At 39.7% G+C, this 12,456-nt stretch overlaps 1 protein-coding gene across 1 annotated transcript in view; it reads right to left on the bottom strand.

Annotated features, from left to right (window-relative positions):
- LOC140482597 (spermatogenesis-associated protein 7 homolog) overlaps positions 1 to 10,817 on the bottom strand; it is a 191,734-nt gene extending 180,917 nt beyond the window's left edge. The window contains exons 1-2 of the mRNA XM_072580120.1: positions 10,758 to 10,817; positions 2,976 to 3,050 (exon numbers count right to left, since the gene is read on the bottom strand). Coding sequence (XP_072436221.1) covers positions 2,976 to 3,036 — 61 coding nt within the window. The 5' untranslated portion in view covers positions 3,037 to 3,050; positions 10,758 to 10,817. The remainder of the gene's footprint in view (positions 1 to 2,975; positions 3,051 to 10,757) is intronic.
- Between the last annotated feature and the right edge of the window lie 1,639 nt (positions 10,818 to 12,456).

Raw genomic sequence — 12,456 nt, 5'->3', positions numbered from 1 at the left:
AACTCTTGAAATCTTCTTTTATATTACTGGCTAGCTTACTCTCATATTTAATCTTCTTCTTCCTTATTTCTTTTTCAGTTGTCCTCTGTTGGTTTCTGTAGGCTTCCCATTGCCGTTTCCTGCATCATATGCTTTCTCTTTTGCTTTTACGCTGCTCCTGACTTCCCTTGTCAGCCACAGTTGCCTTGTTCTCCCTTTAGTATGCTTATTTTTCCTAAGGATGAATTTTTGCTGTGTATCCCGAATTACTCCCAGAAACTGCTGCCATTGCTTTTCTGTCTTTCCTGCTGGGCTCCTCTCCAGTCAATTCTGGTCAGCTCCTCCTTCATGCCTCTGTATTTCTTTTACTCAACTGTAATACAATGGCCTCAGATTCCAGCTTCTCCCTCTCAAATTGCTGAGTAAATTCGATCATATTAAGGTCACTGCCTCCTAAAGGTTTCTTCACCTTAAGCTCCTTTATCAAGTCTGTCTTAGTGCACATCACTAAATCCAGTATTGACTGTTCCCCCATGAGCTCCACCACAAACATAGATCTTTGAAAGTTGCCACTCAGATGGATAGAGTTTGTAAGAAGGCCTATGGTGTATTATCGTTCATTAGCTGAGGGATTGAATTCAAGAGTCGTGAAGTGATGTTGCAGCTGTACAGGACTTTGGTTAGGCCACATTTGGAGTACGGTGTGCTGTTCTGGTCGCCTCACTTTAGGAAAGATGTAGAAGCTTTGGAGAGGGTGCAGAGAAGATTTACCAGGATGATGCCTGGAATGGAGAATAGGTCATACGAGGATAGGTTGAGAGTTCTCGGCCTTTTCTCGTTGGAACGGCGAAGGATGAGGGGTGACTTGATAGAGGTTTATAGGATGATCAGAGGAATAGATAGAGTAGACAGTCAGAAACTTTTCCCCCGGGTACAACAGAGTGTTACAAGGGAACATAAATTTAAGGTGAAGGGTGGAAGGTATAGGGGAGATGTCAGGGGTGGGTTCTTTACCCAGAGAGTGGTGGGGGCATGGAATGCGCTGCCCGTGGGAGTGGTAGAGTCAGAATCATTGGCGACCTTTAAGCGGCATTTGGATAGGTACATGGATGGGTGCTTAATCTAGGATAGAAGTTCGGCACAACATCGTGGGCCGAAGGGCCTGTTCTGTGCTGTATTGTTCTATGTTCTATGTTCTAAGCTTCTCCAAAAAGCCATCTCGCAGACATTCCATAAATTCCTTTTCTTGCGATCCACTACCAACCTGATTTTCCCAGTCTATCTGCATATTGAAATCCCCTATGGTCACTGTAACCTCGCCTTTCTTACATACCTTTACTATCTCTGGGTGTATCTTGTGCTCCATATCCTGACTAGTGTTTGGAGGCCTGTACATAACTCCCATTATGGTTTATTTTAAACTTTGTGGTTCCTTGACTCTACCCACATGGATTCTTCATTATCTACGTCATTTCTTGCTATTGATTTAATTTTATTTCTTACTAATAAGGCAACCCCATACTCTCTGCCTACCTGCCTGTCTTCTCAATAGAACGTATATCCTTGGACATTTAGCTCCCGGTCCTGATCCCCTTACAGCCACATCTCCATGAAGCCCACCACATTATACCTGGCAATTTCAATCTGTGCTACAAGCTCATTTACTTTATTTTGTATACTGAGTGCATTCAGACACAACACATTCAATCGTGTATTGACTGGCCCTCTTCTCATTGCCATCCCTTTATCCAGTGTGCTTGAAGTTTGATTCCTAATCCCTTCTAAATACTCTATCCTATTTTGTGTTCTGGAGACTTTAATAACATCTCCTGAGTTCTCCTGTGTTTTCATATTTGTCAAGCGCTTCCACGCAGTTGAATCTGCCCCAACAGGTGTTAACCTTCTTTGTTTCCTATTGGGAGTTTTACCCTTCCCTTCACCTCCCCTGCATCACCCCCCCAACTTTCTAGATTAAAGTCGTGTTGACCACCCTATTTGTTGGAATTGTGAAAGTTGCTACATTTCTATCTTTGCTATAGATAAAAGTTTGGGTTCTCTTCCTGCTGTTAGAGTTGCATGTGAGTCAATCTATTTTACTGACTTTGCCTTTGCCATGGGCGTGTTTTGGGATGTTACTATATTGGAACAGTTAATGAGCAGTTTATTGTTTTGTTAAGTATTTTGATAGCATTACAGTTACGCCAATTCTCTTTTAATTCTATTTTGTCTGTATTTTGACAGTGTCTGAATAAAGTGTGTTTTGTTTCAATTCTGTTTTACCAATCAAATTACATCCAGAATGCAAGGACTGGCACTTGCCTTTAAAATAAGAAAAGGTCCGGGTGTAGGCTATCTCCTTGACATGTTTTGAGGTGGTTTTGTTTGGTCCATTGAAGGGTCCCTGAAATTTAAATGAATGGGAAGTCTTGCACCATTGCTTGTTATCCCCTGACTTGCACTCTTTTGCTAGTGTAACCTAAATCAAGAATCAGCAGGCAAAATGCACTACCACAAGGAATCCGAAGGTCAGCTTGGAATTTGGTATTAGGCCTCATTTCAAACACTTGTTGGCACCTATCATGTTTCCAGAAATAGTGTGGTTGATTTTGGAGAGTTTCAGGTCACTTGCCTGAATATCAATGGCTCTCAGATACATCCTTTGGGAACATGGGGGAGTATGTGGGGAGGTGGAAAGGCCAAAGGAGCAGATGATGATAACGGATTGGACCAGCCTTAGGACATCCTGTGGAGATGAATGGAGTTCTTCTGTTCATATTAGTACAACATCAAGCCTGAAAAAACTAACTTGATCATGATAACAGCTTGGGCACAGTAAAATAATTTTGGGCCATTTACTATTTTTGTAAATATTTCTTGCACAGATGTTGAGTATATTTGATAAAAAAAAGAACATGTTAGATGGATAATTTATTCTGTGAACTCAGTATCCAGTTTTTTTTAACTTGATTTCAGCTTCTTAATATCATGATACTTACGACTGCTCTTTATGCACATATGTCCCTTAAATGGTCCCATCAGAGAGTGCTTAGGAGTCATGGCTGACTGAAGTCCTAAATGACAAGAAAATAACACATACAAATGGTGACACGCAAATTTGTTATACTTCAACTAAGCAATCCTGGTATCTGTTAATAAAAGTTTAAAAAAAACACTCCCAAGTTTCCCAACTTATTGAAAATTTTCAATTTATCAAGCTATTTGATTAAAGCAGCTTTTCAAGGACAAAATGTATTTCCGTGCCAATCACATCATTTTTCTATTTACACCAAACAATGCTGCGACTCAGAAATCAATTGGAGATATGTGGATTTACACATTTCACAGCTATTACTGATTTACTGTAGCAGTATGTGATTTAATATTTATGCAGTTCAATTTTACCAAACCATACCCTCCAGCTTTCAATTTTTTTTTAAACTAGGAGCACTACATTGTCATTTTTAGGAGTGACACAAATAAGCTGTTTCTTAATGCTTCCTGGGTGTTCATGGATGTGCTTCCTTCCAGGACTGTTCCTTGCTGGAAGGCTGGTCATGGAAACACCCCTTTTGTATCCATGATACTGTAATGCTCACTATACCGCATTTATAAATACTAAAATTAAGTTTAATCTAATTATGACTCAATAAATAAAGGGAGTGTTTAACACTAACTTGTATTTACATAAAAATTGTAATACGCTAAAATGTTGCAAAGTACATGAGAGAAGTATTAACAATCAGAATTCAATATCGAACCATATCGGATTATTAGAGCAACAGCAGGTCTTTCAGCTTTTGAGCCTGCTCTACCATTCTAATCATGGCAGATCATCACTCTCCATTCCTTATTCCCACACTATCCCCATGCCCCTTGATGTTATTAGCAACTATCTATCAATCTCTTTCTTGAGCTTACTTAATAATTGGGCTTCCCTAACCCTCTGGGGTACAGAGTTTTACCTAATGAGGGATTTTAGGACAGAGGATCAATAATTTGGTGGGTTTGAAAGACTCATGTAGCAGGTAAGAGAGAAGAGGTTTAGTAAGGAATTTGAGAGGTCTGGGGATCCCCATGCCAAATTTGGTGGTGGTAGCATTTAGTCAAGTGGCAGTATAGTGGGTAGGGACCCACCTCTGTCCTGTATAAATCCATGTTGGAAAGATCAGTAGATGGTCTTCCGTCCCTGCAGCCAATTGTAGCAGCCTCATCACCCCACTCAAGATGTTATCTCAGTTTTGGGGAAGGCAAATCATGTGATATGTAAAGCAAACAAATCATTGTGTGTTTAATTGCTAGTACATGGGAAGAATGATTCTTCATTCAAATGCACAAAGATTATTAAATCATGAAGTAAGGACTTGGCAGACAGCCTACCATGCCTAACTGCTGAATCCCCTAAGCTCCCCATTTTCCCACAGACACCACTGTTAAGATCCCCTGCCATTAATGCTCACCCCTTGACTGGGACTTGGCCTCTGATGCTTTACACTATGGCTGCAATATAATTTCAACAATGGCGCTACTGTCCAAAATCCTTATAATTGGCCAGAAACACTCAGCAGTTGTGACCTCTGCACCCGGGGTCCTGATCCCAGGGAAAGGCCCACTATGGTCCTGTTGAATTCATGATTGACAGGTACTATAAGTGAACATTTTTGGAAAAAGGCAGTGTGGAGGATTTAACAGTTCTCCAGGATGTCTGTGGAAACACCCATCACTGGCACAGGATTTCACCCTTGACAACCAACGACACAACCTTCAATAGTGGAGTAAATAAATTGAAGGATATGCAAAAGGTTCGAATTTGTGGTGGATATAAAGGTGGCAGGATTTGAGGAGATTATAGTAAGATGACATCATGGAGGGATTTGAAGACAAAACTGACAACGTCAAAGTTCTTGAATGAGAAGCCATAAGTCAAAAAGCACCGAGATAATGGGACTTGGTGCAAATTAGGAACTGGACAGCAGAGGTTTCAATCAGCTGAAGTCTATGGGGTTTGGAAGATGTGATACAGTCCATAGCAGCATGGAAACAGTTAAGTCACAAGCTAATAAAGATTTGAAGATGGGAGGAAGATTGTTAAACAATCATTGCATTTCTACAGATGGTTATTACGAGATCACTTAAAATAGAATTAAATAAGGATTTGTAAAAAAAAAACAAAAGGTTTCAGGGAACTAGGGTTAAAGTAGTTTGAAACAGTTGAAAATGTAGCACTTGCACAGGTGATCTCCTCTAGTGTGGTAAATATCATTAATTTTCCAATTCAGGGTGGATATTCATGTTGCAATTTGAATATTAATTGTTTAGAAAACCATAACATCACCTAGTATGATATTCTGAAGTTATTTCAAAACTAATTTACTGGCAGGATTGCTGGAAATCAGAGGAGATACAAAACAAGTAAAAGGGGAAATAACAGCGATGGAATCAGATTCAACAGGACCCTTAAAGGGGAATTGGACAGATCATAGAATTATTTGCATGAGATAGGGAAAAAGCACAACAGTAGTATTAATTGAAAAGCATGTTCAAAGAGGTAGCGAAGGTATGATAGGCTCAGTAGTCTCCTCTTGTATTCTACGATTGTATTATAATGAGCACTCATCTTCAATTCAATGCTAGTCAGCAAAAATCTTGCAATACATTTTATTAAAATTTTGAGATACTATTTTAGAATCATTTTGACAGAACTGGGTTGAAATGTTCTGGTAATAATGAACATGTAAATGTGGGTGATCTTCTTTTTTTAATCAAAATATCCAGCTTTTTCAAGAGCAAATACATCATCATCACCGTGAAGTGTATTCAGCTTCAACATATATAATTTAATTTCCTTATCTATACGTATTGATGCTTTGGAATATAATTGTTTTTGCTGATAAACATTGAAGGCAATCTTCAGAGATTTAGTCCAACAACATGGTGAAGTTGAATGAACATTGGTAGGTGCAACTATTAGGCAGCATATTTCATTGAAAGAAATAATTTATTTATGTGATGCCACTGGTAATTTATGTATAAACAAACAGTGGTAGATAAAAAGTGGAGAACTGTACAGCCATTATTCATAGAACAGCAGGCTCATGAAAGCCTCAAAAAATGTTATTAAAGGCCTTACACCTGGAGCTCAGCAGAGTTTATTGAAAAACAATTGTCAGTCAGGTCACAATACTGTAATTTTATTTTACATCATCACAATAATTGATTATACTACATCCAAATTTGACGACTCATTCATTATGATTAACATGGTAAGAATATTTGAAATCTGCTCTGAAAGTTGAAATGAAATAAGAAAATTCTTTGTTGTCTTTGTTTCTTGACTATCAATCTTGACTATCTCTCAATGTTTATTTTTCTAGAACTTGTCAGTGAAGTCAGGATGGAAGATATTCCCAAGAGTGAAAAGGAGCTGCTTTCCTGGAAAGGGCTAAAAAATGACATAAATAATGTACCCAATCAATTCAGTCATGCAAAATGAAATAATGATAATTTTTGAATGAATGCTTAGCTATCTAAAAGAGCATTCAATGGAGAGATCCAAGCTGGCGACGATCCAATAGGTCTGCCTTGCTGAGCTCTGCATCAGAACCTAGACAAAGTGGTGCATTCATCCTCCCTTTCTCACCCATTGTGGTAAAACTCATTGGTTTTTGACCCCCAGAATTGCCTAATGTCAGTGTAATTGATTAAGAAAAATGACTGAGGGAAAAGGACAGCGAGGATTGCACCAAGCAGGGCACTCCCCTGTTGCAACAGATACGTCAGTGGCCACAGCGTTGACCTCCACAAACGCCCAGGGGACTAACCTGTGGAGCCTAGCCTGGTCTCAGAATTCGTGAAACCCCAAGAGAAGATTGATTCAGCGATGGAGGAGACCCAGACCAGGTTGGAACTGATTTATGCCACGCTGCAGAAGCATGACCAGGAGATCCAGTGTCTTGGGCAGGGCATCGTGGAGGTGGAGCAGCAGACCGTGGCTTCTGAAACCGCGGCAGAATCCTCGGTGACTCAGGTCCAGGCCCTGGAACGGCAGATATGGGCCTTAGTAGAGCAGGTCGACGATCTCGAAAATTGAGACCATTGGAATAGCATCCGCTTGATCAGGCTGCCAGAACGGGAGGAGGAAGGTTAGCTTCTTGGAGCAATGGCTCCCGCAGTTTTTGAAGCTGAAAGTCGGGGTGGGCCGGGTCCGGGTCGAGCGGGCCCACCGGATCACAGTGCACAGGCCCGAATTAGACCAGTGCCCCAGACTGGCCCTAGTTTGACCGGTCCTAGCACTATAGAGACAAACAAATGGTGCTGGAAGCTTCTAGAGCACTGGGGAAGGAACCACAGGCTCTGACATACAAAGGATCAAGAATTATGTTTTTCCAAGACTTTTCTGCAGCCATGATCTGTAAGAGGAAGGCCTTTGATGAGGTAAAAAGGAAGCTAAGGGTCTTCCGATACCATGGTTGGGTAGAAAAGCTCTGGTCAATGAATGATCTTCCTCGTTTTTTATATCTCATGCCAATGCTCCCTTTGATGCTGCCTTGGCAAGCGCTACGGAAGCTTAACAGTTGTCTTGGCTCTTTTATCTGGCATCATAGTGGCCTTTTATTAAGCTCGCCAAATTGCAGCTTCTGCAGAGAATGGGGGGCGGGGGGGGGAGTGTGGATTTTCCAGATTTTAAGAAATATCAATTAAGTTCCCGATTATCCTATGTGGCTGATTGGGCTTGTCAGGACCTGCGGTCAATTTGGCTGGACATCAAGACCTCCCAGGCAAAATGCCCCCTCATTAATTTGTTGTTTATGGACAAGATGAGGACTGTTATGGACCATTGCAGAAATCCGATTGTCCTCAACATGGTTAAAGCATGACAATAATGCAACAAGGTGAGGGCAATTCACAAAAAATGTCTCCTTTTACTTCCATAGTAGGAATGTTAGGATTCCAGCCAGGATCAATGTATTCTGGGAGTTTAGAGGAGTCTCCATAATGGGAGATTTATTTGACGGGAAGGTCATGATGTCATTTGAGCAGTTGAGCCAGAAAGATGTACTATCTATGAGGGATATCTTTCTTTATTTTCAGATTATGGACTTTATACAGAAAATTACTACATTAATAACGGTTAGTCCCTCTAAGTCGGAAGTGGAGAGGAGAGTACTTCAGTCCACCGGTACTCTCTCAGTTAGCACCCTCTATCATTTATTAGGATACAGTCCAACAGATTTAATTGGAAGCTCACTAGCTTTCGGAGCGACGCTCCTTCATCAGGTGATATCACCTGATGAAGGAGCGTCGCTCCGAAAGCTAGTGTGCTTCCAATTAAACCTGTTGGACTATAACCTGGTGTTGTGTGATTCTTAACTTTGTACACCCCAGTCCAACACCAGCATCTCCAAATCATTTATTAGGAGGTAGTGTTTCGAAGGATATTGAGTGGCTGTGCAGAATCTGGACTCAAGAATGGGGGCTGGACATCTCGTCAGAAGCGTGGGAGGATATGTGGGAGAACGTAAGGAAGATTTTGATTTGCAATAGGAAACAGGCTATGCAACTGATGGTACTCCGTAGGGGTTATTTGGCATTGAAGCGGCTTGCAAAATTTAAGACAGGAGTGCCCCCAATTTGCCCCAAATGTAAAATAGATATTGGCACTCTTACTCATTGTGGTCATGCCACAAGCTTCATTGGTATTGGGGCGCTATCACGAATGTTTTGGAAGGGGTCTTAGGAACTGAGGTCAAGGTAGATCCGGGGTCCCTCATCTTGGGTTTGCCAAATCTCCCCTCTTTGGATGCACTTGGGAAGAAACTGTTTAATATTCTGTCATTTTGTGCAAGGAAGAGCATCCTGATGAGCTTGACATTGGAAAATTCCCCAAGACTCTCAGGGTGGCATAGGTTAGTTATGGAGCACATCCCCCTGGACTTCCTTACAAGAATGGTGCACCAGAAAATGGAACTCTTGTATAGGATGTGGCAGCCCTTTTTGAACTATATAGATGCAGTCTTGTCGGCTATATTGCTCAGGACCTTTGTGTAGCCACGAGGGTTGCATCTCCTGGGCTGGGGACCCCTGGGAGAAAGAATTCCGAACAAATGTGTATAGGCTGAAGCTCCCAGTGGTGGGGAGCTTTGGTGGGATTGCGCCGAGTGTTGTAACTTAATATAATTTGCCTTGGTTCAATTTGGTTTAATTTAGTTTTTGTTGGATTTAGTTATTTATTGAATTGTAGTTTGCGTAGTTTTTTTTCTTCTAAATTGTTTGTAGAGTAAAGTTGTTGTTTGTTTATTGTTATTGTTGTTAATAATTGTTATTTTTGTTGATAGTATAAGATTGTTATGCTCTTTTGTAGTAATTTTCTAATTTTGTAAAAAGTTCAAAATCTTTTTCTCAATAAAAATATTTACAAAAAAGGGCACTCAATAATATGAACAAAATTAAAATAATTTTAAATTGCAGGAATGCTGTGGTGACCCCAGCTACAGGTTATTTTCTATTGTTATTTCAGCTTGAAGCAGAATAGAAACTATAGAGAAAGGAACAGGTGGCATGGTCAGATTTACATTCTCTTTGAGTCAAGCATTCCTGGGTCTTGAATAGAAGAATTGATCCATTTTAACAGTGCAGCAACAAACCGGTGGGAAGCTGGCATCACACATTGTACCTCCCAGAATTTCCTATTTGTTATTGTTAAAATTGATAGTATAAATTCGAAGAATGCTTCTCAAAGTCAAAGCTTTCGGCCAATTTGATGGGCATCCCTCCAGAAATTAATCACTGGTGTTTTATTATTGCTTGAAACAAAAGAAACTTTTTTTTTAGAAAACTTTCATTTTAAAAAGATAGGATTGCTGATTATAACTAAGGCATTCTTCTGAAATAAGGTGATCTATGTAAATAGATTTGTTTGTTTGGTCAGATTTGATTAATTAGTTACAGGCCTGAAGCTTCCTAAACAAAATTGCCTATTTCAGGGTGCTGTCTACGTGATCCGGTAAGCAAATGGAGGCAGAGAGGTTCTCTGATGAAATCTTGCAAGAGAAGTAGTGTTCATGATTTCCATAGCAGAAGACATTCACTACATCTGATCAAAACAATAGGGCATGACCAAGCATCACCTGTTTATGTCCACTTACCTTCAATTGAAATTTGTCACTAAAAATAGTAGAAACAATCTTTATATTGGAGGTTTGACTGGAGCATAACATCATTTGCTAAACCAAATGAGGCCATTGCTTCTTCTTATGGAAAATTTGCTATGTAAAGTAATGGAAGATACGACACGGAAGGAAAGAGATGGATTAGTTTTGAATCATTTTAGCAGAAAGCTGGTACAAACGATGGTCTGTCCTGAGTTTTGTACTGCGCATTAATGAGGCTGTTCTGTGGAAACATGCAACAATTAAGAACATCGATGCACTTGATGCTACATAACACACTCTCGCGTGACTTAAAAGATTATTTTAAGAACTTTGCCCAAGTTTTATTGTAATGTCAGCTAATGGATATGGTAATATGGTAAACCTATCAATCAAAATAAAGTTTATTGTTAGGAAATGTTTTTACAGTACTGAATTTCAGGAACTGATGCTGAATAAATCCAGGTTTTTAAAATTATAAGAACTTCAAAGTTGCAGCTCCGTTATAAACTTTACTGTGAAAACAATCCTTCACATCTGAACTTTATCAATTCTCAATTCTCAATGCTGCATTATACTGAGCAAAATTTTGCAAATTAACTCACGTTGAAAAGTGAATATCGTTTCTCTTACCCTTTTGAGTTGACGTTATTTTCTTACAGTAAGGATTTATACACTTCCCTGCTGCTGGCATCATGTTACAGCAGGATTGTATATGGACAGTGGAAATAGCCAATCAGGTACAGGTTACTGTGGGGCACGCTTGACATTTGACCAATTAGAAAGTGCTGTGGGCTGGAATTCTATTAGATGTCACGTTCATCACCATGCCAACGCCGAGTTGTCATTGATCGTCTGGTTACCGAACGCAAATATACCCATTGCGCAAAGTTGTTGTAAATCAATGGAATGAAACATAGACAGAACCTATCAGAAAGTACTGGGTCATTTATTCTAATACTGATACTTAAACTTCACTTCAACACCTTCCAACCTGTGGGACCGCAGTTGGCGATATTGCATAGAACGGCCGCTTGTTTGGACTTGTCCCCGATGCACCGTCGTGACCTGTCTAGAAGCGCCGGCAGAAACTTGGCTCCCAAAGAGAAATTAGATACTTTTTGTTCTTACTATTAAATTACAGCGAGGAGCGGCAAAGGATTTGAGAATATAACATCTCAACTAAGAGTATGGTGAGGGGAGGGAAAGCTGTATTAAGGGACACTCAGACCGGACATGTATACAGGAATAACATTGTGAAAATATTGGAAATACTCATGCAGCAGGTAGTATCTGTGGAGAGAAAATAGTTCACTTCGGGTTAATGATTAGGATTAATATTCATGTGGAGGAAAACACCAACATCAATATACAACACTGAGCAACCTTATTGTCTATTCATTCCACAATAGTATTTATCCTCTTTAAAAAAAGTACATAATAACCTGCTCTTTTCTCTTGACCCTTCATTAAGAATGGATGTTGAAATGCTTTCTGAAGTTGCCACTAATCTTGGAGGTGATTCCCAAAGATTCACAACTCTGTAAAAATGTTTCTCCTATTCCACTATTCTATTCTTTGTTCTAAATCTCTTAAAATGTAAGTTTTATCTTTGGTCCTCTACTAGAGCCCCCTCTGAAGTGTAGTGAAGACATCCTCTGTTGAGTCTATTAGATATCACCTAGATGGAAAATTATTTAACCTCATTTGCCTCCATACCAAAATTAAGCTGACCACTGTTGAAATAAATGACATTGCAGTATCAATGTCCAGTCTGTATCAGATTTAAAAAAAACATTTGTATAGGAAGGTGGATAGGAAAGGTTTAGAGGATTATGGGCTAGATAAAGGCAAATGGGACTCATTCAGTTTAGGAAATCTGGTCAGCTTGGATGAGTTGGGCCAAAGGGCCTGTGTCTGTGCTATATACCTCTATGACTCTATCTGTTTAAGATAACAGCTTCTTCTCATAAAGGCTCACTGTTCTTTATCACTCCTAACCAAGTAGGTCCTTGGATCCTGTTAAGAAAAGGGGAAATTAGTGAATAGTGGTTGACATTTCACTAAATGGTGCCAGTGGTGTGCATCATTTTCTACCACAACAACAATAAACAATTCAGTGGACCTAAGAATAGACAATTACAGTAAACACAGGAGGAATAGTGGACATTTACATCTTCAAAGATGTTTCAGTTAAGAACTAATTACACAGACAACCTGCATCTGCAGAACCTGAAAAAATTCTAACAGCCTGCAGATATATTCTTGGAAAGATCAGCAAGTAGCCTTCAATGGTAAAGCCTTTTATTTCTGATTTGGTAAGAAGCATGGA

This window comes from Chiloscyllium punctatum, chromosome 11 (genome assembly GCF_047496795.1).
Source record: "Chiloscyllium punctatum isolate Juve2018m chromosome 11, sChiPun1.3, whole genome shotgun sequence".
NCBI lineage: Eukaryota > Metazoa > Chordata > Chondrichthyes > Orectolobiformes > Hemiscylliidae > Chiloscyllium > Chiloscyllium punctatum.
The sequence above is the reverse complement of the archived record's forward strand: the minus strand, read 5'-3'. Positions and strand labels throughout refer to the sequence as shown.